The 25,437-nt window shown below is 46.6% G+C and overlaps 2 protein-coding genes across 6 annotated transcripts in view; one reads left to right on the top strand and one right to left on the bottom strand.

The window, feature by feature from the left end:
* PCDH12 (protocadherin 12) overlaps nucleotides 1-6,284 on the top strand; it is a 10,301-nt gene extending 4,017 nt beyond the window's left edge. The window contains exons 2-4 of one of the 2 annotated variants that reach the window (XM_021410982.1): nucleotides 36-130; nucleotides 1,233-1,384; nucleotides 5,854-6,284. In XM_021410982.1, coding sequence (XP_021266657.1) covers nucleotides 36-130; nucleotides 1,233-1,384; nucleotides 5,854-6,215 — 609 coding nt within the window. In that variant the 3' untranslated portion in view covers nucleotides 6,216-6,284. Of the gene's footprint in view, nucleotides 1-35; nucleotides 131-1,232; nucleotides 1,385-1,940; nucleotides 3,714-5,853 lie in introns of those variants that run through there. The other variant, XM_021410983.1, reaches the window with a different exon arrangement.
* Nucleotides 3,863-25,437, bottom strand: KIAA0141 (KIAA0141 ortholog). 4 transcript variants are annotated; one of them, XM_021410984.1, is made up of 12 exons: nucleotides 25,055-25,206; nucleotides 24,840-24,960; nucleotides 24,582-24,702; nucleotides 24,096-24,233; nucleotides 18,931-18,986; nucleotides 17,315-17,408; nucleotides 16,452-16,594; nucleotides 15,529-15,687; nucleotides 13,802-13,894; nucleotides 10,188-10,344; nucleotides 9,692-9,956; nucleotides 3,863-6,227 (listed from the first exon to the last, which is right to left on the bottom strand). In XM_021410984.1, exons 1-11 carry the CDS (start codon nucleotides 25,162-25,164, stop codon nucleotides 9,700-9,702), a joined length of 1,449 nt encoding a protein of 482 aa, XP_021266659.1. In that variant the 5' UTR covers nucleotides 25,165-25,206; the 3' UTR covers nucleotides 3,863-6,227; nucleotides 9,692-9,699. The 4 variants fall into 4 exon arrangements, with proteins under 4 accessions (XP_021266659.1, XP_021266660.1, XP_021266661.1 ...); XM_021410985.1 differs by lacking the exons at nucleotides 16,452-16,594; nucleotides 17,315-17,408 and having other exon boundaries at nucleotides 25,055-25,437; XM_021410988.1 differs by lacking the exons at nucleotides 3,863-6,227; nucleotides 9,692-9,956; nucleotides 10,188-10,344 and adding an exon at nucleotides 14,952-15,066 and having other exon boundaries at nucleotides 25,055-25,437.

The following is a 25,437-nucleotide window of genomic DNA, read 5'->3' as shown; positions in this document are numbered from 1 at the left end:
TTGCAGGGGCTCAACGTGCTCTTCCTGCCTTACAGCAAATCTCCCAGCTGCTGTCTCTGCTGCACCAGGGCCAGTTCCAGCCCAAAACAAACCACAGGGGAAACAAATACACGGCCAAGAATGGCAGCAGGTAAGGTTTGCTCACACCTCCCTGCAGGTCCTCCTCCCTAGGGGATGCTCCTCTGCTCCCACCTCCGCACCGATGGACTCAGATCCCTCCTAGGAACGCTCTTTGTCTCTTCCCTGGGGCATGTTTGGCACCTCCTTCCATACCCACCTGAGCTCCCCATGGCCTTGAGCCATCTGCCCACCATTGCTGGGGAAATACCACTGTGATGGGAAGGTGAGCAGAGAGGGTCCCAGCTCTGGAGCCAGCAGCACAAGGACAAAGGGACAAGACCTCTCACTGCTCTGGGTGCATGTTGACGTTGGTTCAGGGCATCTCCTCCTGCACCAGGAGGTTAGAAGACACTGCTAGAAGACACAGGAAGGTCTGAGATACCACAGCTGTGTGCTGGAGACTTTCCCAGAGGCACTATTGCCATTAAATTATGTTGTTGACAACTCCGGATGGAAGCTCCTGAGGATGTCCCTGGAGGTGTTCAAGAAACGTTTAGATATAGCGTTGAGAGACATGGTTTAGTGGGGTTATTGGTGGCAGGTGGATGGTTGGACTGGATGATCTTGTAGGTCTTTTCCAACCTAGCTAATTCTATGATTCTATGCCAGGTCTTCATCTCCACCTCTCTGTGTCCCCTCTCTCCCTGTCCCCATTTCCTTGGCCATGGCCAGATATACCTTTCTCCACCTTTCCCTTCACCAGTTTGACCTGCTGAGCTTGGCAAAGGATGGAGACCTGCTCTGGAGCAGGACTGGGCTTGTGTGCTCCTCACCTGGTCCTGCACACGGGCAGCTCCTCCAAACTCACGTTTCCCAGCACCCACCTGGAGCCCAGTTTTCAAAGGGTCTATCCCCATGCTTTTGTCCACGTGCTTTCAAGTGTAACAGACTAAGACAATCGCAAAAACGGCATTTCTGAAGACACATACAGGCCCATATGAAGGGCCTTTTGCAGATTAATGGGGTGTGTGGAGCTGTGGGGTGAAGGGCAGCTGGAGAATGATGCTCACAACCCATTTCTTGGTCATTTTATGGGCGATTAGGACAACCTTCTTCAAATTAATAAGCATGGTGGGGGCTGATGTGTGACTTGGGTGACTGGACCCTTGCAGGGCAGCAGGACTGGATGCTGACTGCCTGAGCACAAAGGACAGCGGGCATGGTGAGAGCGAGGCCGAGGACCGCGACTCGGAGAATGGCTTCGAGCTGTCAGTGCAGCAGCTGGTGGGAGAGGAGCTGGAGACCCTGCTGGAGCCACAAGCGGGTGAGGCGGCCTTGCTGCATGCGCTGGGGCTGGGGTACAGCAGTGGGATGTCCCCACAGAACGTGCTAACCCCACTGGGAAGATAATACCAGCTGGGCTGAGGGAGGTTTGCCCAGGGAGGTGGTGGAGTCACTGTCTCTGGAAGTTTTCAAGGAGAGGGTAGATGTGGCAGCGAGGGATGTGGTTTAGTGGTATGGTGGAGATGGGTTGGTGGTTGGACTAGATGATCTTGTTGGTCTTTCCAACCTTAATGTTTCTCTGATTCTAAGGCAGGGGACATCTCATCTCCTAGGGTGCTGGTGCATGGGCCATTCTACGCTGTTGGTGCTGCACCATTTGACACCAAATAGACTTGCTAAGCTTCACGTTGGATTTGTCCATGGGTCTGATTGTCCTTGGTAGACTTTTCTCCCCCATAGATCCATCTGCTTTGATTTGTGAGGTTGGCCTCTGCTGCAGCGTAGGGGTGAAGTCCAGCTTAACTTCATGCTAAACGAAAACTCTGTTTCCCATGCTGGTCTGAAACCTCTGTTTTATTGTCTTCTGGTCCATGCAGAGAGAGAAAGGTGAAAAGCTGTGCCCCTTGTGATCTTCTAGACCCCCTGAGCCTCACCAGGTCCCTCCTTCCTACCAGGCTGAACAGGCCCACTCTCATCTCCTGTTGCCATCCTAGTTATTTTCTTCCACATTCTTACAATTTTTTAAAAATGTATTTGTTGAGATGCGGTGATCAGAATTGTGCACAGGGCTTAGGATCCATCTGTCTTGGTGGTAGAAGGAAGTTTCTTGGTTGTTCTTCATTCCTTTCCTGCCCAGGCTGCACACCGAGCTGTCATTGAACACGGTGGCCCCAGATCCCTCCTGTGCACGGTGGGAGTCACCAACACACGACGTGTGGCTCCCAATGTTGGTCATCCAATAGCTGTAGTCAGGGAAAGCCACCAGCCATTTTTTGCTCACATCGCTGGGCATTAGGTCCTCCAGCAGCTCCTTGCTTTTACCCCTCTGGGTGTTCCAGCGGAATCAGTGCTAACACAGCCCCTGCTCTGCATCGTTTACCCCTGTGTAGAACAGCACAGGTCTCAGGCTTTCTGTTGGGACTCCACTAATGACTTTCTGGGGAAGATTTATTCCTCCCCTTGCTTCCTAGCTTTTTAACATCCCTTAGTTCCTAACACAGCCTGGCTGTTAATTCAGGTTCAGCTCAGGCCCTCTGCAAGCTCAGGTGTCCTCTGTCAGCCAGGTGTCATCATCTACCTCCTTCAGAGACACCAACACATTTGGAAAACACAATCTTGCAAATGCCGTGTCAGTTCCTGTCTGTGTAACAGGTATTCAGCTATTAGCTCGTATATAATGATTGCTACGAATCTGCCCAGACTAGATTCACCTTTATGAGTTTAAAAGCTCATGTCATCATTTCTTCCTTCTGCTCCTCTGATATTGTATTTATTTGAAGCAGTAGTTAACGAACAACAGCTAATAAACTGAGCAATTTCATATCTGAGTTCTTCCAGCACTCTGGGGTGGATACCATCTGGGCCTGACATTTTCTACATGTTCCTTTTATTGATTTGTTCCAAATCTCTTCTACTGGCATTTCCATTTGAAAGAGTTCGTCTGACTCATGTCCTGCAGCAGAAATTGCTTTGTGGAGCCTCTGTGCTCCTCCACAGCGAGCGCAGAGATGAAGAATTCATTGAATTTTGCTGCTGTGGCCTCACCTTCTCCTTTCACGCTGCTGTCAGATCTTGGGCTGTAACAGCTCTCCATGCCCACTGATCAGAACAGGGTTATTTGGTGTTCCTCAGCAATGTTGATGGCCTGCCATGTTGGTTTTTTTTTTTTTGCTCGGCTTATAGCACTGGTTTATATATTCTCCATGCCTCCTGCAAGCAGGTGAATTAAGTTGGGGAGTGACTGCAGCAAATTGTTGTGACTTAAGTAATCTGTGCTATGGCCAGGCAGACCCAAAAAGGCTCACCTCCCATACTTCCTGGGGGTGGTAGGAAAAAAGCTTTTTACCAAATCACTTGAATTTCACAGTAAATACCAGTGGTGCATGCCGAGTCTATGCTGGTGCCTTCCTGCACACACTGTAGTGCTGGATGTGACAAAAGAGGCCGTGGTGAAAAATAATCCTAACCGTGAGCTCAGGCCTTCCCAAAAAGGCAACGGAGCGCAGACAACAGAGCTGCTGGACTCCTTCCTTCTCTCCCAAACACAAACACAAGTGGACCTGCATCCTGAAAGAGGGAGGAAGGAAGCATTGCTTGCGCTCAGAAGTATCCTAACAGCTGGCTGAGGCTGCCTGGGCCTTTGTGTTATTCACAGTGGGGGAAAAACTGCAGGAGTGATCTGGCCCAGCCGGCTATTGGGTTGTTTACACTGTAAAGCAGCCAGCCCCCACCCGAGCTATTCACACTCAGAACAGCACAGCAGCACCTATCCTCTACCAGCAAAACAGAGCACTTGGTGGCTGGCAAGAGATACATCTTTATTGATTATAAAACACAACACTGTTAAAATAAGGCAGTAAGGTTATCAGTCAAATTCAACATATCTAATTGTAAGATTTCACGGTCGCAGGGGCCAGAACAATCAGCCCACTGAGTCTCAGCTCTCCCTGCAGTAAGCAGACTGCTCTGCTCCAGAGCTGAAGCATCATAGTACTCTGTGAGCACAGCGGTTGCACAGACTGAGGACAGAGCTGTGGCTATTTTAAAGCAAATGCATGGGGCTTCAGCATGCTTGGGAGAGCTCTTAGGGAACAGTCACTGTGATGAAAAGAAAATGCTGGGATTGCAGAAAAAAAGCTTCAAAGTTAAGCAACATGACAGAATTTTGAGGTTTCCACTGAAACAAAATGTAAGTAATGCATCTGCCTTCCTCCTCTGACCAAGTTTTGAATCCCAGCTCCCCCTCACCCCAGGCACACTGAGGCACAATTCTGTCTCAGAGAAAAAGGGTAACTACTTAGCTGGCTGAGGAAGGAGACTTGCCTTTGAGGCTGTCTCAGGCTCCAGCAGGTCATTATCTTCTAGAAACAGCACAAGCGCATGAGAATGGGGACCCTCCTTTCTGAGCTCACTTTGTAAGTCAGTGAAAGAGGCATAATTCTTATACTGACACCAACTCTTGCCCTCTGACTGAGGCTGTTGTGGCGTTTCACATTTTTGTTACAAGACACCAGTTGTTTTGCTGCTCTCAGACTCAAGGTGTTTCACAAACCTGTCTGTCCCTTCACAGCTTCCAGCGGTTCTAGGTTCTGCTTAGGAAACGGATCAGAGCGGGGTTGGAGAGCAGCTTTTGTGTACCACATCAGCCTGTTTATCAACTGCAAAGCTCTACCTTAAAAATAAGAATCCGTTTCCTTTCCTGCTGCTTGGTGAGGAAGATATTCCAGGCTTGCTCTGCTATGAGGTCCTTCCTTGAAATTCCAGTATATGTTTATTCACAGACACTTTTAATCATTTCTTCTTTTGCCAACACTATTTTAAGCATAGAGATTTCCTTTGTTGGTGCTTAACTCATCAAAATAATGGCAGGTTGCAGTCAGATCCCTGGTGAGCATTTGCTTCCTCAGGCTGAGCAACCCCATCTCTGGGGTCTCCATCTTGTAAGCTCAGGCTTGCTCTTGTTTCATCTCAACAGTATTCCTCTGCTTCTGTCTTTTAGATCCTCTTTCTTAGGGACGGATAATCAGATTTGTATGTAATACTCCTAATCAGGTTTTGCCAGACCTAATAACAATGCCACGGATATGTCTTTATGCCAACAGGGAATACCTTGACCAACACATTGTATGATTTCATTTGCCCATTTCAGGGCAGAATCACATTACTGGTACATTAACGAGCCCGCAGCCAACGCCCACACTGGGCTCCCACTGCTCCTCATCTGTTTCCAATTGATGAACAACTACTTTATAGCTCAATATTTTGCTACTAGTCCTCAACCACCCAGCTGTGCATTTCATAATCCAGAATTTCATTCCACTTCTGTTATTACTGTTTTTGCAATAACCCATTTCTTCTCGGTCTCAACCTGACTACTCAGCAGCAAATCCCTACTTGAGCGTGACCTGTAAAGGAAGTCCACCAGTGACCTTCTTCTGTTTGACATTTCCCCTTTGGAAGCTTTCCGTTGTTGTATCCCCTTTAGTCCTAAACCTTCACTTTCTTTGGCTTTGCATTTATTGAAGTGCCACTAGAAACCGCAACAAATGGGAATGCAAAATAATCCTAATGGTTATTCAAAGCAAAACAAAACATAGGAATTTCAAACCAATTCTCGTTTGTTTTTCAAGCTGTCAGTTTGAATGATGCTGCTGGTAGCTTATCTCTAGATTTGCTTACAGTCAGTCTTCCAAGATTTCATCTCAGGAAGTCTCCTCGTTTCTCATCTTTTCTCCTTCGGTCTCCTCTGTCTCACGTCTCACCACCAGTTCTTGCTTTCACTCCCTCCAGAGCTGGCCCTCAAGAGGCTGACGGCCGACCCAGCATGGGTGGCACGGCTCTCCCTGCCACCCACTGGTAATTACAAGGACAACGTCTTCTCCCCTGGCTCCCTGCATTCACCGCAGGATGAGGAAGCTGCGAGGCAGGAGAAACCACGGACCTTTGAGACCTTCGGGAAAGGCACTGGGTCTGACTCAAACGCTGCTGGGACAAGACTGGCCAGCACCTTCCTCTCAGAAATGAGCACCCTCTTTGAAATGATTCTGTCCCAGAAGGTCCAAGTGCACAACGAAACAGGCTCGGGGCTTCTGCGGCAGCTGTCAGCACGTGGGAAGAGCCTTGGACTGGATGACAATGCTCCTGTTCTGTAGGCAGTGTGGCAGCTGTGACAAGGAGACAAGAGTCAAACAAAGCTTTCTCTATTTGGGTGCACACGTGCTTTAAGAGGTCCAGAGCATCATTCATGTCTAGACTGATCATGAGAGGCATATATCTTCCTTTGCCTCACCCCATCAAATTTCTCCACGACTGATTTCATCATGTTTAGCTCCCTTCCCCCTGCCTGTTCCTGCTTCTCCTCTTCTTCCACCCCCATCTTTCACCTTACGATCACACACAACTCACACAACAGCAGGAGAGCCCTTTCCTCCCAGGGCAGGCAGATTGAGTGAGGGGGCTTTGTCAGATCACACCCGAGAATGACACAGATCCATCCACGTGACTGCAGACTGTGCAGCACGGAGGATAAACTAGTATGGTCACGGACTTTGCAACATGCTGAAGAGTTGGGCTCCATGATCTCAGTTCTTATTTAAATAAAATCGTGTTTTGTTTTTTTTCCCCTAACACTATATCTCTGCAACAAGGTCCAATATAGCTGAGACAATGCTGTGTCTGCAGAAAGCCTGAAATGGCAACTCAGAAAGGGGTCCCTCTGCTGATGCTTTCATCTTTTTCCTACCACTGTGAACTTGGCATTTTGTAAAATGGCCCAAAATGACCCCTTTTTGCTCTAGCATCTCTCCTGTGGTTGCACTAGGTGCCCACAATTCCTTTCTCTGCACTCTCTTTCGAGGGCCACTGGATTCTGGAGCACAGTCCTCGCCCAGAAGCAGACAACAGATGGCTGGAGTCTGTCAAAGGTAACCTGGGAAAAGGGAAGCGTGAAAACAGTTTTGAAATATTCAGTCACAACCTTCACCCGTATTATGGGTTTCATTTTGTTTCGTGTGTATGTGAGCTCTAAGACTGTTTTGGAATAATAGCATGTGTTGAAAAACTAAGATACAGTTACTAGTAATAACAGAAGAGGCACACAAAGGTGTTGTTAACCATGGGGATTTGCACTCAAAATGGCAAGACAACAGGGACATGGGTGCTGGGAGAGGATCTGTAGGCTTTGGCAGTGGTACACAGCTGGCACATGGGTACAGGAGCAGTAGAAGTTTTGGGAGAATGGAGACCATAGGTACGCACTGCTGGATCACACACATGCAGGACTCCTTTCTCTATACCATTGCTTTTGCTTTCCAACTAAGACACAAAGCACAGAACAAACATGGGGCACTCTAGCAAAGTGATGCTATGTAGGTGGGCACAGAATCACGCTATGGGAATAAAGGAAAGCCATCACCCCCACTGCTAACAACACACAGCACTGCTGCTTCCTGACTGACTACAAAAGATATGTTGAGACTGCCAGCCTCCCCTCCAGCACAGTGCAGGGCCAGCAGTGCTCTACACACACTGCTTGCTTTGCCTCACCAGCTTTATGTGAAAAATGCAGCACTGAGTTCTCTGCAGGTACCGCAGTTCACAAAACAAAGGTTTCTCCAAAAGCAAATTGCTGGCAGTGGGGCTGCTGCATCAGGTGTCTTTGGGGGGGTATTTTTAGCCTTCATCTTCACTGTTAAGTTGAATAAGAACAGGTAGCACCACCCAACAGATATGAGCTGGAGCATCTCAAAAGCATCCTACCTGCATTTCTTTTCCATGCATCTGGAGGTTACCGTGCCCTGCTTTTAGCATGCAGATACACAAGCCACAGCAGCACAGAGTCAGACACATAATTTTAAAGGAAAGTAAATGAAAGCTTTTTTTTTCTCTTGCTCTTAGGACCAAATAGCAAGAGCAACACATTAAGATTTCCCCAGGTGGCCTTCTTCATACCCCAGATGCCCACTGTTGTAGTTGGAATCTCCAAAGTGCTTCACAGATGACCCCATCTCTGTCAATAAATTACACTGATGGGTTTACCCTAGCAGGCTCATACTGCCACACTGCTGATACAAATGTCTTGCTGTTTTGTTTCACAAACAAAACAGGCTCTTTCACCAAAACAATGACAGTGAGCCAGATTCTAACTGAGATGCAGCTGTGCAAACTAAGAGGGTGGCATATCTGCGACAGCGAGGAGTTGCAGCTCGACAGGATTCCTCTGCATCTTGGGGATGCACAGAGGACAAACACATGGCACAGACTCACACCTTCCTCCGGTACATTACTTCAACATGCCTGTCAAAGGACAATCTTTACACAAGAATACATTACAGCAAGCAGGTTAAAAAGGAGACAAATTCCTCTTGGTTCAGTTTCCTGATTCTGCAAATTGCTTTCAGCTCCCCCCATCCCTCACTCCTGTCCTATCCTGATCACCGTGTAAGCATGCTGTGGATTATCATAGAATAGGAAATACACCCGAGGAATTTCCTGCTAATTGTATCCTGCTTGATAAAGGAAACGGTCTAAGAAAGTTTGGTCTGGGCAGAAAGACCAGACTAGAAGAACAATCCGAGCTATCGGATGCACTGAGCTCTTGCTGTGCCCCTCCCTTGCTGAATGGAGACCACAGCAAGTTCAGGATGGGGCTATCGCCTTTGTTTTCAGAGCCTGATCTACACAAAGCACCAAAGCAACATAGATAGCTACAGGAAGTTGGACAGTTTGTGCAGATGCCCTTGAATCAGCTTCAAATTGCGTGGGCAAATGCCTTTTTCCGGATTCAGCTGCCCCAGTGGAAGAAATTATCAAACCAGCTGCTTGCCTCTGCCTGCTTGACATTGGCTACTGCCTGCTGGGAGCGTCCCTTAGCCACTTTGGTAGAAATGAGCTGACGTGCTTAGCACACACGTACAATATAAATTTTGAAGCAAACCCTGCTCACTCCAAGGGGTGCCCCCATGGGAGCAACTCACTGCCACAGCTGAAGGAATAATAACTGGGGACTGAAGGGCACAGGCAAAGGCACAGGATGGCTGAAGACAGCATTACTTCCACCAGCACAGGTGTATTCATCAGTCGCATCCCACAGAAACCTGGGCCCTAATAATCAGAATTTACTCTCTTGCTTGCACCACTTTAGTGGGTAAGTTTTTAAAGCAGACTGAACTGCTACAATGTCCACGTAGAGAGTAGCCCAGATTGTGCTGGAAACCTACCTTGAAGTAAGATCAAATTGCCTCAGGGATTTCAGGCCAGACCCACCACGGTTAGTTGCCAGCATCACCATACGGTGCCTTGCAAGCCTCACTCAGACACCACGTGAAAAATGTACAAAGCTACTGGAATTATAGCCCCAAACTGTACCCACCACGGCACAGAGAGAGTCAGATTAGCTTCACATGGAAGTGAAGGAGCACAAGAAAGGGCCTTGTGTTGGCAGGGAGAGGGCTAAGCTACATGGTGGCATAGGAGATATCACAAGTTTTAATTTGAAAATCCTTGCATTTTAAAATGGCTCCTGTTCCATTAACAGAAAGGTTTCTCTTACCACTCACTGCTACCCTGCTTCCAGTCCCACGCAAGGTAAGAAGGCCCACCTTCCCTTCTGCCTGCCTGCTCCACTTACCAGCTGCTCTAGTAACCGCAGTGGTGGGGCTCCAAACCCTGCAGCTCCAGCGGACTCGCCCTGTTTCCTAGGGCATGACTCCATTCTGCGCTGCCGAGTGTCATCGTGTACAGTCTGTCTGCACTCCAGGAGTGGGGCAGGGTGAGGGCATGTTGCCTTGGCTGGAAGGTATGGAGACCTGCAGGCATGCGCTCGGTGGCCCAGAAACAGGGGCTGGAGGAAGAGGTTCTCATTCCGAAAGAGAACGGGTGCTTTCTTTGCACATCTGAAAGTATATTAAAACGAGATACTAATGATGTATCAGACTACGGGAACAGCTTTCCCACTTGACTGGAAATAGCTGCTAAGAAGTGGAAACAGCTGAGAAAGAAAAGTGCTCCCTTGCCTTCAATAAAGGACTCCTTTTTACCACGGTCCTGTGCCACCCTTCCTCTGGCAATACAGGCCATGTCACGATGCAGTCCCACAAGCCCTCTTCACCCACGGCCCATGGTACCTTCCATCTCCTCTTCTATCACTCGCAGCCTCTCCTGAGCGTTCCTGTTCCCCGCAGCAGCTGACTGTCGATAGTGTCTCATCGCTTCTGCCAGGTTCTGTTGCACTCCAAGGCCCTTCTCATAGCAAACGCCTACGTGGTATCTGCTTTGGGCATCCTAGCCACAGGAGACGGCACGGTAATCAGCCCCACACGATGGAGAAGTGACGACAGCACACAAAAGGAGAACAGACAGTCCTTAACACCAACTCTGAAGTTTATTTCTCTGTCTTTGGTCCCTCAGACTGTATCTTCGGTAATTTTGTCCCTTCCTTTGACAAGCACATTGTCTAGCAGAAATTCTCACCAGACAACCTCTGACTCCACTCCTCCCTATCCCTTTCTAATTAAAGTCATTGATTGCCCTTTACTGTCCAGGTCTGTGTCACAGGAACAAAAGAGCAGCTGTCTCCCCAGAGCATCCAGACTGCCTTGGGGGTCAGAGCTAAGTAGACTCACTGTGCCCATATCCTGATCACACCTGAACTGTGAACGTGCCCCGCAGAATACCCTACTACAGTTCACACAGATGTCTTGTAAAAACATAACAAACGCCAGAGGTCTTGTTACCAAGGCTGGAAGATTCCCCTTGGCAACCCTGCAGTCCGTCAGGCCTGCAACACAACAGTGCACTACTAGCACGCTCAGCCTCACCTAATTATATTCCAGAAGAAATCTCAGGCAGTAGAAAGGAAGTCAAGCAACTAAGTGCTACAGAAAAAGCACGAACTACTCAGACACACACAACTGCTGAGAATGAACCAGAAAGCAGAAGCTGCAGATGGATCAGCAAATCCAAATCCAAACCCATGATATGTTCACATGTCAGCTGTGCACTTTATTTTTTCAATCCAGTGCTAGGAAAATGGCCTCACAGATAGCACAACAGAAAGATGACAGTCCTGAAGTCATTGAAAAAAACCATATAGGCTGATGGTCATGCAGACATTTTCCAGTGAAAAAGCCAGCAATGCTACTTGAATGGTGTAACTGCCAGAAAAGTGATCTAAATAAGGCTTCAGGGAAAAAAAAAAAAGTAAGTGGCAAGTTTGCAAGTTTTAATAAAGCCATGAGAAAAGAACATATTGCAAGTGTTGCTGTCTGGGATCTAGCTGGTGGAGGAAAGCAAAGAACTCAATGAGTGGGCGCCCTGCAAAATGTTTCAAGTCTCAGTTTATGACAGCAATAAACTTCTATAGAGATGAAGTAAGCACGTTGAATGTTTGACTGCTCAGATATGACAAGATACAGGGTTAGGTAAGTATGAAATATTCCACTAGTGGTTTCTTACACAATGAACACCTCAAAGACCACCACCAGGAGAAGAGATCCCCACCTTAGCATGGCATGTGTGACTGTAATATACTTCGAAATCTGAAGTTCTGACTCAGTACTCTAAGAACATTCTTTAACATGTTTCTTATATTCTGTGCTTGCTCCCATAAAATAAGGGAGAATAAAATAGATAAAATGGTTACTTTGGTAACTGAAGTAAAACAGTTCTCTGAAGCATTGCTGTGTTTGGAAGAATGCTTGTCAGAGGTACTCCTGTGGTTTTAGCACAGCAAAAACCTGAAAAATATCAAATCCCTGAATTTTTGTGTTTGTTTTCTCCTTTTTAAGTTGTAGCTAAACAGTGCCATTTCTCCTTCACTCATAACCAATAGTCTTTTAGCCAACTAAACATAAGTTCTACTGAACTGAAACACTCCAGGATGCCAAGGGTAATTGAACATACTCATGGAGGATTTTTTTTCCAGCTGAACACATGGGGTTACATCCCAGGGATCCTGCACATATGCCTGTCACCAAAGACAAGGCCGTGGTGTGTCTGTGGCCAGCAGCCACTGGGAAGCAGACCGCTGGGGAAACATGACTGGCTTCTGAGAATTGTGTTGACTATGACCTAAACAAGCAGAACACTGACCTACTAAGGAGTACTGCTGGGACCAGCAGTTACCTCTTGGATTTTCTGCTTTCAAGGGTTTACTATGCATTCAGTAAAACAATCAACTATTTAATGAGGTAATTCATTGATATATTGTGCAGCATACGCATCTGGCATCAAGCTGGAAGGAAGAAATCATCTATGAAGCTTATGAGAGATTTCTAGCAGAGTTGGAATTAAACACTAGATCAACCGTCAAGAACACAGTGTCTGAGCATGTGGGGCTGGCCTGGTCTAGTCTCACCACTGGTCTAATGTCTGCATCCTTAAAAGTGTGTGAAAACTGAAGTCACAAAGTTTGCAAGAGATGTAATGTCATTCAGAGTGATCGAACTTACTGTAAAGAATTAATTAATGAAGACCTCACAATACCATGAGTGGGTAACGCAGTCACAGATGAAACTGTTGACGAATGCAAAGGAATGCATACAGACATGAATTTGGGAATCACTGTGATATCTACCTGAAACCATCAAGTCACCAATCACTGGCAAGCAAATGGGAAAACAGCATTAGGAACTATTAAAAAGGAATACAGAACTAAGCAGAAGATCTCATTATGCCATATCCCTGGCATGCCTCCATCCTGAGTCCAGTTTTAGTCCAAGCATTTTAAAATGGATGAAAATTAGAAAAATACAGAGAAGACTGACAAAACAAATGTTACAGTTTAACTACATGGAGAGACAAAATAAACTAGTGCTCTGCAGCCTGCAAAAGAAGTGACTCACAGAGGACATACTGAAGGCTGCCAGAATCAGCAGTGCTTGCCAGAAGAGGGAAGTTATTCATTATTTTCCATTACAAAGAAGTTGTAGGAACTCAAGTTAAAATGAAAGAGTTCTTCAGAAAAAAAAAAATAGCTCCTTACAATACAGAGCAATCTGAGAATGAGTGCACAATGACAAAGTACTGCAAAGAAAGCAGAAACCAGGCTGCAAGACATAAGATGTTATACTTCTACTCTAAGTATGGGTAAGGCCTCAGGAGCAGTACTGTGTCAGGCATTGTCCTTCAAAAAAAACAAAACAAAACAAAACCACACACAAAAAAGCATGGGTCACTTGGAAAAAAAATCAACAGAGAGCAAGAGGATATAGACATGATGTGTGAGGAGAAACTGAAACAACAGGAGGAGGTTGAATGGGGATTTAAGTATTTAAGTACATTACAGGTCCCTGCAAAGAAATAGAAATAGTTTCTTCATCCTCTCTGTAGGAAGCAAGAAATAATGGGCCTATTTTGAAGAACAGTTTCAAGAGAGACACAGCAAAGTTCTCCCAGTGATACGGTGGTGAAAGATTTTGACTGGAAAGGTGTAGAGGCTGCACAACAGGAAAGCTTTACAATTATGCTAAGGAAGTATTTGTCAGAAAGAGCATAAGCACCGGTCCTGTAAGAACTGCTCCAACCTAGTATGGTATTTTCTACGTTTGTGTTTTGTAGGGTCTGCGTCCCGGGGTCTGCTTCCTCCCCAGTGTGTGCCAGCACTCCACTCTGACCTTTCAGACAGCACAGTGAAGTCCTGGCAGTCACTCCCACCTCCAAAAAGCCCTGAAATCTGCCACCTCTAACTTGCAAAGATCCCAAATTCAGAACAACCACAGCTTACAAAGGGATTACTTACGCCATTCTTTGCTGCCAGCAATAGGTACTTGAGACCTCTCTTTTCCTTAGGTTGTAGCCCCCTCATGTAGAACACTCCGAGATAAGCCTGTGCCTGCAGCAAAACCACATGATATAGATCAGCCAGGATTTTCCACCTTAATTACTCCTGTTGTTGCAAGTTGTCCAAATGCCAGCAAAAGCTCTGCTGCTGGAGCAGAGCATAATCTCTGGCAACTCATCAGGGACACCTGCGAGACTCACATGCACAGGATCATGATTGCAGCAGAGCCTGCTAGGAGAACGAAGACTGTCCTAAGAAACTCAGTTCGATATTATAAACATTAAAAACTCCATTTGATCTACAAAACCCCACTACACACACAGTAACACCACCATACCAGCAGTATGAGACCCAGAATCTTGTTTCAAACTGCACTGTCGAAGTCAGAGCCAGAGAATGGCTCCTACTTGTGAGCTGTCCGTTAGACATAGCAGATGTACTTCCTGGAACAGTGTGCTACATGAGATACAGTCACTGCCAGAACGGTTTGCATTTGTAACACAAGATGCCACATGCCTAAATGTATCCCCTAAAGAGTGGGAAAGGAGGACAGGGTACACAGATCTATGCAGATGAATCATCTTGAAAAGTCAGTGATACTGTATGAGGATCTGTTCCTACTCAAAGCATCTAATGGAAGTTCCTCCACCAAAGCAACCTGTACTCTTGCAATTGAGAGGCAAAAAAGTACAGTTTTTCAACCATAGGTCAGTTTTCCTAAGCTGCTGGTCTAATCTAGGTATTGGAGAAAACAGGTACATGCATGTTTGGCTCCAGCTTCAGAGCTGATGTAATAAAAAGCAGGCACCTGAGTGACACGTATCCTAAAGCTTTCTAGTCAGACTCCTGTTTGTAGAGCAGGATGACCAACTAGTTTAAATGGGGCAAAACTGGGAGCCTTACACTTTAGGACAAAAGATATTTTGTGGCTGCAGGCAAGAGAGAGACCTGGAGAGATTATTCTACCAGAGTTTGAACTGCTCTTAATCCTCAAGGTGTGAATTACTTTTAGTGATGCAAAAAAGTATGCCAAAACATGATGTTTGATCCAAATATGGATGTTGTGGAGACCTGTGGTAACTGAGGATACACTTTGCATTCTAGGAACCTGAAATCTGCTTTGATGAAGGCCCCTATCTTTTGGACGCAGCAGTTTCTGTCCACTGAAAGCTGATGCATCCACACTGCACTTTCTCCAGGCATGGAACATAAAAGGCTGCCACCTGGAAATGGAAAAGGGAAAGCTCGACAGGTTTCTAAGAATTGGTGCATCAAACTCTCTCCTCTTTTGTAAAATAAGAAAGAGCCTTATATAGTTGGTATCAGTTATGGCTGCATCCTCTCTTCAACCAAGAAGGCTAAAAGGCAAGTAACTATCTCAGGCATGTGATGGGACCTGGAAATTGCACACTGCTGACAAGCAGAAGTCCCATAAGCACATGGAAAATCTCCTCTTTGGGGGGTTTAAGAGAGCCACACTAAGAAGCCCGACTGCAAAACAGAGAATCAGCACTGCTGGCAGAATGGGCACCTAGCTGCCTTGCATGTGCAGGCAGGGCTGTCCCCATACACTGGCTGTGGTAAGAGTATGTAGGAAGAATTTTGCTTCTAGTCCTAAAGATACTGCTCTCTTTCCTATGAAAACATTCAGCTTTTATAATCACTCTGACGTGGTGGACACTAACCTCTGTAAGTCCAGCCACTGCTGCTTGCTCCAGGAAAGTCACTGCCTTCTGAAGCCTGTGCCATTCACTTTCAGGACTGTGGCATAAGAGGCATCTAGCGTAGCGGTACTGTGCCATGGGGTGACAGCTGCTGGCTGCAAGGTAGTAATAAAAAGCTGCCTGGAAACAGAAAAACATGCTTGTGTCAGTCAGGTAGTACATGCCCTCAAACACGACGTGACTCCCCTCTGGCCAGGACAAGCATAACCTCTCTGTCCAGACCTATCACAAGCTGCACATGCTTACCCTGGCAATCCTCCCACACTTTCCTGCTGAACAACATGAGATTGTTCAAGTGAGACACTGGACTACCACTGTACAAGAGCCCTCTAACCACCTCTGCCTTCTCGAGTCAAAATTCCGAGTTTTGAAGGGTACGGCACTGGGCCAACGATACCAAAGCTTATTTCATGCCAGTGGGGATCTGCACAATTACTCCAAACAAGCAGCCTTTGCAGATCTTCTCAGCTACGGAAGGATGCTGACTATGGCCGCACACACTAGGTGGCAGGCTGTAGTTAAGGTAGCCAAACTGGATGGCTCATGATGTAAAGAAATCCTCGGATGTGCAGTGGTGTTTTAAATACAGCAACATGACAGGTTTCTCCTGGGTACTCTTCCAGCTGCTAGTGGCACAGTCTGTGTACCTGCAACAAGACTCAGCAGCTATGAGAAAGCAGGATTTCAGGAGCACAACTCTGAGGGGATCTACGACACCGAACCCAGCACTGCAAACCCGCAGCTTATATTATTTCCAGCATTTTCCAGTCAGACTTCAGAGACTGTCACACCCATTCAAAGCAAGAAATGTGCCTGCACACCCAGTGAAGACTGCTTCCCTGGGGCGTGCCACACATATACATGACTGTACAAGCTGTGGATACCTTTTCCAAGTCTTTTTCTGTGCCTCTGCCATGCTCATAACATAGACCCACATTGAACTGGGCTTTGCTGTAGCCTCGATCTGCTGCCAGTTTGAAGCAGGTATAGCCTATCTGGTAGTGGCCTGCTCTCATACTTTCAATCCCTGAGAAGAAAATGGTATGAAAACAGAGGAAAAGAAAAAGAGCAGAATGTAGTCTCAAATGCAGTAGACATTCCCCAGAGCTACTGACCATCCCTGCCCCATGCCAAGTGGTCTGGCCCACTCCTACCTGGCTCATCAGCCCCCATCCCACATAATCACATTTTCCATAGGGAAAACAGCAACACTGTATTTTAGGAACTATTCTGATCTCATTGCAAAGAAGGACCATGGACTAGCACAACATATGGTTAATGGAGAAGCAGTTTACTTTTCTAGTGCTGCAACTAGTGGTGTATGTAGGGCAGGGAGTTTTTTCTTAGATCACTATGTCTTCCTTCAGCTCTTCCTAGAGCTGCAGTTCTGCAATTGCTTTTTCAGCTTGCCAGGAAGACTGAGATCTCAGACAATGAAAAAAGAGCTATGAAGATAGGACAGCTCAGGTTGCAAAAAGGACAGAGATGACTTTATTTCCAACTACAGATGTCAGGACAATGGTGCAGATTTCAACCAAGCCTGGATTTAAAAATGCTGATATAAATCAGGTGGCAGGATGAGACAAAAGGCAATAAATCTCTCAAAGTACAGTTGAAATTACTAAAAGAAGGCTTCAGTTTGGGTATATGCCATCTCTGCCTTCACACAAGGCCTGCAATAATTTGGAGGTCCTCCAAAAAGAGGAACGTGTGGTTTAAGGACAAAACAAACCCAAGTCCACATTACCAAGGATATTGAATGCAATAGAAATATCAACCCGGAAAATATGCTGCAACTGAAAAGCAGCTTCCTCCAAATGCTCTCGCTGAGCTGGGTTTTCCTGCAGAGTCAAAGAAGAAAGTTATAAGACAGCAAAAAAATACAAACCATTAAGAGATTCCTCTTGGAAATGGAGCAGTGTGATATTTGTACTGTCCTGTAGTAATCAAGAGGGTGATGTAATCTGGTGTCACGTGTCCACACAAAAATCTCCCTATTTCACACAGACGTTGCTCACCTCTGAGCAGGGAGCTTGGTGTACTCACTCAGACATCATTAGAACATATCAGAATTTAACAAATACCACACACAGCTCGCCTCCTCAAAAGTAAGATTAGCCCTCATTCGCTTTCCTAGATCATGTTCAGCAGCACAAGTGGCACTTCGCTCTGTCAAACAAGCACTGACATATCTGTATATCCTTTACACAATTCAACCTGAGCCCACACTGACAGCTTACTGAACACTGCAGTCTCCTAATAAAATCCTGCACAGCAGAAACAATGTATTTTCTTTCCCAGTAATGATCAGTATTTTTTAACTCTACCAGAGCTCTGGGAGGTGGGAGGATTAGCCTGGCCTGCAGCTTTCATTTCCAAGCTTGAGTACAAATTTAGTGCCATCGAGTGGCAGCAGCACACAATGCACATAAGCTGAGATGCCTCCGCACTCGGGGAGTCATGCTGCAAAATGCCCCTTGCCACCCAAGAGCTTTACAGCTCACCCAGCACTCTGAGCTGCTCACAGGAGGACAAGACACAGACTGACTCATCTCCTCTTGGAGAGCCTCCTGAGACCTGCCCCACTGCACATGGCCCTGCAGATGGATGGGGAGCTCAATTCTCAGCTCCCTGGGCCGGACAAGTGAAAACCTTTCTGGTAGAGGAGGACACATCCATGGCAGAGAGGATCTCGCTTTGTTAAATCCTGAATACATTTTCCACTCTGTTCAGAGCGTCCTTGAATAATTGCTAAGCTGAATGACTTTTAAAATGGGGAGCTCTGGACTGCAAGGAATTAACCACAACAAAACAGGCTTAATCACAACAAAAACAATGATATTATTTATAGTCTTATGACTATCAAACTGATATACCCTCCTAAAGCCCAAAGTCTCTCTTCCTCTCTCTAACAGACAAGTCCCAGTCTTGATTTGCAGCTTTGGAAGGGGTGACACCACCTTCTCCAATCATGGACTTGTCTGGTAAAAACCAAAATAGCAACAGTACACAGTCACCTAGTGAAAGGAAGCATCAAAATGCAAATATACCACACTGGTGCTACTGGATAGTTGGTGGCTTTTTTTTGGTATGTTTTCTACCAGTGCTTCTTCACTAGCACTGCTGTTACACAGACACTTTTAAAGGATGGGGACGTCAGGTTGTGGCTCCTGGAAAGCTCTGCTCTGGCTAAAGGGCAGCACATCACATCTTCCATTCTCCCGGCCTCCAGCTATGCAGTGCAGAAAGCAGTCTTGCATGTGAGTGGATTGCTCAGGCTGTGCTTGGGGTTGCACTGAGATGCCTTTCTGTAGCAAAGGGGCCTCAGGCACAGACGGAGCTCACGAAAAAATGAAAGCTTACCTTTGTACTGTGCGGAACTGGCCTCAGGCTGGAGCACTGAGGGACTGGGAACTCCCCTACATTAAAAGAGGGACAAAAAACAGGGTTAAGCAAGGCTGTATATTCACTTCTTCCTTCTGATACCTTTCTCTGTGCTTCAGTTCTTTCCTAGACTACTGATCATGTGCCCAGTTAGGGACACTGATAACAGAAGGAACGCCGACTGATCTGACCTTCGTACCATAAGCAGCTAAGTGCCATGTGAATACAGCCCTGGAATCTGCAGCTAGCTATTGCACCTCCTCCAGAAAGGGCTCAATCTTGACCTGCCAATATGAAAAGACAGACAATCTCCCACTTCTTCTGAAAGTTTGTTCCAGCAACTCGTAATCATGGCTTTAAAAATCTGTGCTTCATTTCAAATTAAAATACATCTGGTTTCTGCTCTCCGGCACCCGCTCTCCTTGGCTTTTGTCTCTTCACTAAAAAGCCCATTCTCTTTTTCAAAGTCCTGTTACAACTAATCAACCCCTCTTGATTCTTTTCTGTGATTCTAAACAGACTGAGCTGTTCATGTCTTTCAATTGAAGTACTTTTCTGCCTGAGTTGATTAATTTTATGACTTTTTTGCCACTATTCCTGAAATTTCAACATTGTTATTGAAGTGAGGACGCTCTCACCAGTGTCACGGAAAGGATAAAATTGCCTCCTTATTCAAATTCATAACTGCCTAGTTTGCATGTGTCAGAATCATACTCCTGTTCCTGCTGGCCACAGCATCACACCGAGATCTTATGCCTAGGTGCTTGCTTACCCCAGCTTCTTTTCCAGGTAATTTTCCTTGCAGTGTACAGTCCTGTTCCTGCAAGGGGATGATTAGACACACTATTCTGGCTGCACCGTTTGCAGGCTCGTGTTATCACCCCACCTACTCATCACTGCCCTCTCAGGAATGGTGGCACAACCCCCTGTTTAGCCACTATCTGCCTGAGTTCAATCAGAATGATCTAACAAAAACATCTACAACAAAAGCTAAGACACCTCGCTCTCGACAGCACCGTGCTGGAAGTGATTACACAAGCATTTATGCCAGCTGCTCCAAGAGCACAGTGACCTCCAGCAAAAAGGACGAACACTGAGGTTTGACTGAGGCCAATTATTTTTTAACCTGAATCACCATAAGCAGCTAGGTCCCACCGGGCACCTAACGCCAGGTGGTGAAGTCGGATCACTTTAAGCTGGTGCTCCTAACAGAACTAGCCGCGTCCTCCCCACATCTTCCCATTGTCCTTTCAAGCTGCACGTCTGCAGAGCAGGGAATTAAAACGAGTGAGAAATCAGTCCTTTTGGAGCCTCAGCGCCTTGACTGCCACCACCATATGGCTCTGCAAACGCCTGCGCTGGCACAGGGGCAGAAGTGAGTGTGGGATAGGCAAGACCACTTCTTCTAGGGCCTGCGTCCTCTAACAGGACACAAAGCTGTGACCTGCCTTCCAGCTGCAGCCTCATTATTCTAGGATAAACAATTCCCCTCTGGCTGTATTAGAATGTATTTTATCTGAACAAGTCTCACTCACCCAATGAGCAAGATCACTGTGGCAAACATAATTTCAGTTTACCATTCCACCAAAAGTAATACAGTCTGCAAATTTATTAGTTGTACTTTACATTTATTTTCAGATCAGACATAAAATGATCTGATCTTCCTTACTGCAAGACTCTATCTCCTGTCAGTATCTCCCTCATGATGTAGTTTGTTTTTTTTTAAACAACGGCATGTCTAGTGAAAAAAAAAATTGTCTGTATTAAAAAATTGTCCAAACTATTTGTTTAAAAAACATTAATCCCTTCATGCTTTCAGGAAACTATCAGGCTGTAGAAGCATCCCATACCCCCCTCCCACTGGAAATCTCTCCTCAAATCTAATCCCAGTAATCTTCCCAGAGATCAGAAGATCATTTGGAAGAAAACACAGGGACCAGCCAATCCTGACACTCAGTCCTATCTCCTGATGGATTAGATTAATGAATTCTCTTGGAAGTCTCGTTTGAAGCTGGGCAAGCCACAAATCAAAACTCCTCATGGAGATCATTACTCTTAGAACTTGTCTTGTCTCGCAGCAGCCTTCTCAAAACCAGGCACACAATCCAACACATTGTTTAGGTTCCTTCAGTGGTGTGTGGAGAAATAAAGGCACCCCCAAGCAGCACAGAATCTTGCTCTGCTTCAGCAAATTGAGATTAGAATTTTGTGTGCAACAGTATTTCTACCCTTGTAAATTTGTGTTATGATGTAACATGACTATGCACCCTTTTTTTACATGAGAACTTACAGCTAATAAATATTTTGTATTTCCCCACTGTTCATCCTGCACTGATCAAATGTTACTCGTAGCTAACTCCAAATGCAGAATTATTAACCCTCTCATAGATAGTCTAGATTGCTCACAATGAAACATCCAAACACTTCACAGGAATGAATTCACAGCAAAAGCTGGCCACAATCCAGGATTTCTGCCTCATGGAAAATTTGACTGTTTCCAATTGGTTTCATTGTGCTTTGAAATGAAAACACACTTTGGAAATGCCCGTAATCTCAGAATTGGAATAATGAATTTTACAGTCCTGTCAGGGGTAAAAAAAAACAACTCCCCAAGGCAACATTCAGCCACTGTACCACTGAGAATGGCTGTAATCACCTGCTCCTGCACTACGTGCCTTTAACTTTCTGAAAGAAAAGCTCTGAGCATGACAAAAATTGGATGAAAAAATAGGATGTGATCATGCATCTGAAAACTTGCTGACAGTAATATCTGGAATTATATTTAAAGCAACTTTTCAACAAATTTCCTCAAGTTTTCTTTTTATACACAGTTTTTTTTTTTAAATAATAGATTCTATCCAACTGTGTTATATTAAAACTGGGATGGGTCATCTGTGCAGCTGGGATGCTTGTATGCATCAGAAAGATCTTTGCCACTCAAGAAAACAAGAGTAGCTGTTTCTAGCTGTTTCAGAATAGCACACTTCTGTGCTGCCTACCACCCTTTGCCACTACTTTTTAAGCAGAAGAGTCAGTTTCTCTTCATAATTGGCTCTTTCTCATCCCTTTCCATGCCATTTTGGTCACTGTTCTTAAGAGAGACTTACACAGATCTATGATACTGTTTTGGCCTCAGCTCCTTCCTTTGCAACAAATAACATCTCATTAACCTCACCGCTGTTGAGCACTGACTTAACAGTTTCAAAAACACATTCACAGTGGCTGCAGATGTCCCCTCTGTAATGTAATCATGAATTTGAGACTCTTCACTCTGTATGTGTATTTACAGTTACAGCACATACTCCTTTAACCTACCTTGAGATTACCCTCTTAGTTCTTGCGTAATCTTTTGCCGTGACTTTCAGGTTTGACTGTCCTGAATAATTCTGTAATACATTTGCTACTCCCGTCACCTCATCCATCACCTTTTTCCAAATCACTGCTGACTCTGCTAAGCAGAACAGGTTTCTGTAAAGCACTTAGGGGAATCCACTAGTAATGGCTTTCCATCATGAAAACTATTTCTTATGCTTTAAGGAATTTCTAGCCAAAGAGCAGTCCCTCTGTCTTCCCTCACAACAGCTTTATTCCTCCAGATAGCCTTGGCTTAGGTCCTGGTTGAAAGATTTTCAGAAAGCTAAAAGCTGGATAATCTTGCTCCACATGCCTGTTGACTTCTCCAGAGAACTCTAATAGATTTACAAACTCTAACTCTGTTCTCTGTTAAGACTCAGGTAATGGAGCAAGCTGGTCATAGAAATGGCTTCCTAAGCCCTTCCAGACCTTTGATAGAGTACACTCATCCAGGTACCTAACATTTCTATTCTGTAATACAGTTTCTATCACCCTATAATTACATTTTTTTCCACAGTTCCATGGCACAAACAACCCTGCTTTTCAAAGGCTAGTGTTCAATTTGTCAGTGCTCAGTCTGGTCATACAGCAGATTTCAGCTCTGGATTACATACCATCATTAGAGACTTACTGATTTCATAGCCTCCAGAGAACATCTGAACAAAGAGCATGTGGCCTTAGTGACTTGTCATGGTTCAATTTGTCAGTTTGCCTAAAAGCTCTCCCTATTGACTCTCAGTAGGAAACTGTTAGATACAGACACACATTCGCTGCCAACTGTGTCAACTGAAGACAGACCTGTCTCCACTTATTCCCCACCACCTCTCCCAGAGGTCCATGTCCAGTCATCTGCCAGCAAGGCAGTGTATCTGAGTGCTTCTTAATATGCTTCAGGCAAAAGCAGATGGGTTAAACAGTCTAATTGGCAGTTTAGGTAAATTAACCTGGCTGTTTTCCTGGAGCTAATTAGGAACATGGAAACAAAATGCTCCATTTGCCAACTGATGGGAATGGTAACCTCTGGCAGGAGATGGCTTTGATAAGCAGTGATGGGCAATAGCTTAAATCAGCACAGAAGCAAGCAATGAATGGGAAACCCCCCTGACCTTTCTTGCAACACGTTACATCACCTAACATCTGTAAGCTGTTTATTTAATGTGCCTCTTCTACATCATGATCATATGTTGTCCTAAAGCTACTATTAGTATTTATACATCTAGTGAATAACCCTATTGTAGTCTTCACCTGACCTTCCTTGATATGACTTCACATTTTAGATGTTACAACACATTTTCCTGGATGAGACTATTTTTTTTTAAAGTATATTCTCCTGCTTTTATAAGACCTATTTTATTAAGAACTTCTTTAATACTCCCTCCCAGTACCCTGTCTGCAGCATAAGCGCTCATTTTCATACTCCTGGAAGAAAATAATTCCCTTCACATCACGCTGTAGACTGAGTCTCTCAGATAATTTCGCAATATTCTCCTGAACTCACATGATTGCAAATGTCTGTCAACAATAAGAGAACAGAAACTGGATGTTGTATGCTGGTCACAAAGGCAGACCAACATTGGGAAAGTCAATACCACTGCACAGTTACACCATGGGCTCCTCCCTGCCTTCGGGAGCCTTTTTCCTCCTGTCTCTGGACTCCTGACTCATCACTCTGGAGTTCTGTCTTTCCACTCTAATCTCTCTCCTTCAAGTTTCAAGAAATGGCTACGCGTTTCTTGGATCCTAGCTTTGCCTTGGGAAAACTCCGAAGTCCTTCTCCACATTACACGTACCTTCTTCCACCCAGGGCTGGCTCTCTCCTGACCCCAAGGGGATGCCTGAGGATGAATTCTCTGGTACAACCTCTGCTTTCTGCAGGAAGCAGGGCCCCAGCTGGGCACAGGGAAGGCCGGCTGAGGCATCAGGCACCACTGAAACACAGAGCACAAGTCAGTTCCCATGAGCCACACTGCATCCGCTCTAGGAGGCAAAACAGAACTTATCTACCCGGCTGCCTTCTCTGCTCTGGCGACAAAGCCAAGCAGGAGAGCTCATGGTGTAAAGTCCAGATCCCAAATACAATGGGAAGCAGAACGTAATGCGGGATTGCATCAAATAGGTAAGAAAGAGTGAGATTCCCCGAGCAGATACCAGCCCTCAATCCCTTCAGAGAGCTTGAAAGCTGCCTGTCAACTTCTGACAGCAGCAGGAGAGATGTGAGCTGTCGGGAGGCAGAAATCCTGCCCGGAGCCGGGTCCTTCCTACCCAGCGCTGCTGACCTGTGTGCTGTGCGGGCAGCGAGGGCAACCAGGGAGGCTTGGGCTCCCTCCTGGCATCCGGCAGCGATCGCAGCCAGGAGATCTGCCTGACCAGCTGCAGCAGGAGCGCGGCCAGTGCCCCCTGAAGAAGAGACAACACAAGTCAAGGAGGTTTCCAACCCACAGCATGCTTGGGCCCGGGGAGCTGTGCCGCAGCACTCGGCTCCCCGTAGGGCACGGAGTCCCCTGCCCAGAGCCGCCCCCGCCGCCACTCCTCACCCAGGTGACCGCATCCAGCACGGAGCAGCGCGGCACCAGGCCGGGCAGCGGCTGCCGCCGTCCCTCACGCTCTCGGCCATCGCGGGCCCGGCCGTGCTGACACTCGGGCGCACAGCAGCACCTGCAAAACACAAGGCGGTGACGGCGGCCCTCACGCCGCGGAGGACGAGCAGGGCACGCCGCCGCCTGTCGGGACGGCCGAGGGCCGCACTCACCGCGCGGAGCCGCGGCCGTCGGCAGAATCGGAGGCGGCGGCGGCCGCGGGGCGGGTGGGCGACAGCAAGCAGCGCGCGAGGCCGCCGCGGCCCAGCAGCAGCCGCCACATGCCGCCCGCGGGACCATAGAGAGGGCGCGTTGCTCGGCGACCGCGGAGCAGAGCGGCTCCTCGCGGCCATAGAGAGGGTGGGACGACGGGGAGGTTTGGGGGGATTCTCGCGCGGCTGTGGCGGCAGCTCCTGCGTGGGGCTTTATAGAGAGAGGAGCCCTGACGGGCGGAGCTGGCTGAGGGCAGCGGGAAGGGGCTGCGGGCGCCTTGGGGCCGTGAGGAGCGTGGGGATAGAGAGGCGCGTACCATAGAGAGGAGCCGGAGCGCTCCGCC

The sequence above is a fragment of the Numida meleagris genome, chromosome 12 (genome assembly GCF_002078875.1).
Source record: "Numida meleagris isolate 19003 breed g44 Domestic line chromosome 12, NumMel1.0, whole genome shotgun sequence".
Lineage (NCBI taxonomy): Eukaryota > Metazoa > Chordata > Aves > Galliformes > Numididae > Numida > Numida meleagris.
This window is presented reverse-complemented; position numbering and strand designations above follow the sequence as displayed.

What these genes read in the sequence shown, in the direction of transcription:
- KIAA0141 (XM_021410985.1), bottom strand. Translation starts at nt 25,413, where the DNA reads ATGGTACGCGCCTCTCTATCCCCACGCTCCTCACGGCCCCAAGGCGCC. An exon ending in GCTGCCCGCACAGCACACAG is followed by an intron (nt 24,234 to 24,581) that starts GTCAGCAGCGCT and finishes TCTGTGTTTCAG; the next exon opens with TGGTGCCTGATGCCTCAGCC. An exon ending in GATAGAAGAGGAGATGGAAG is followed by an intron (nt 9,957 to 10,187) that starts GTACCATGGGCC and finishes ATATACTTTCAG; the next exon opens with ATGTGCAAAGAAAGCACCCG.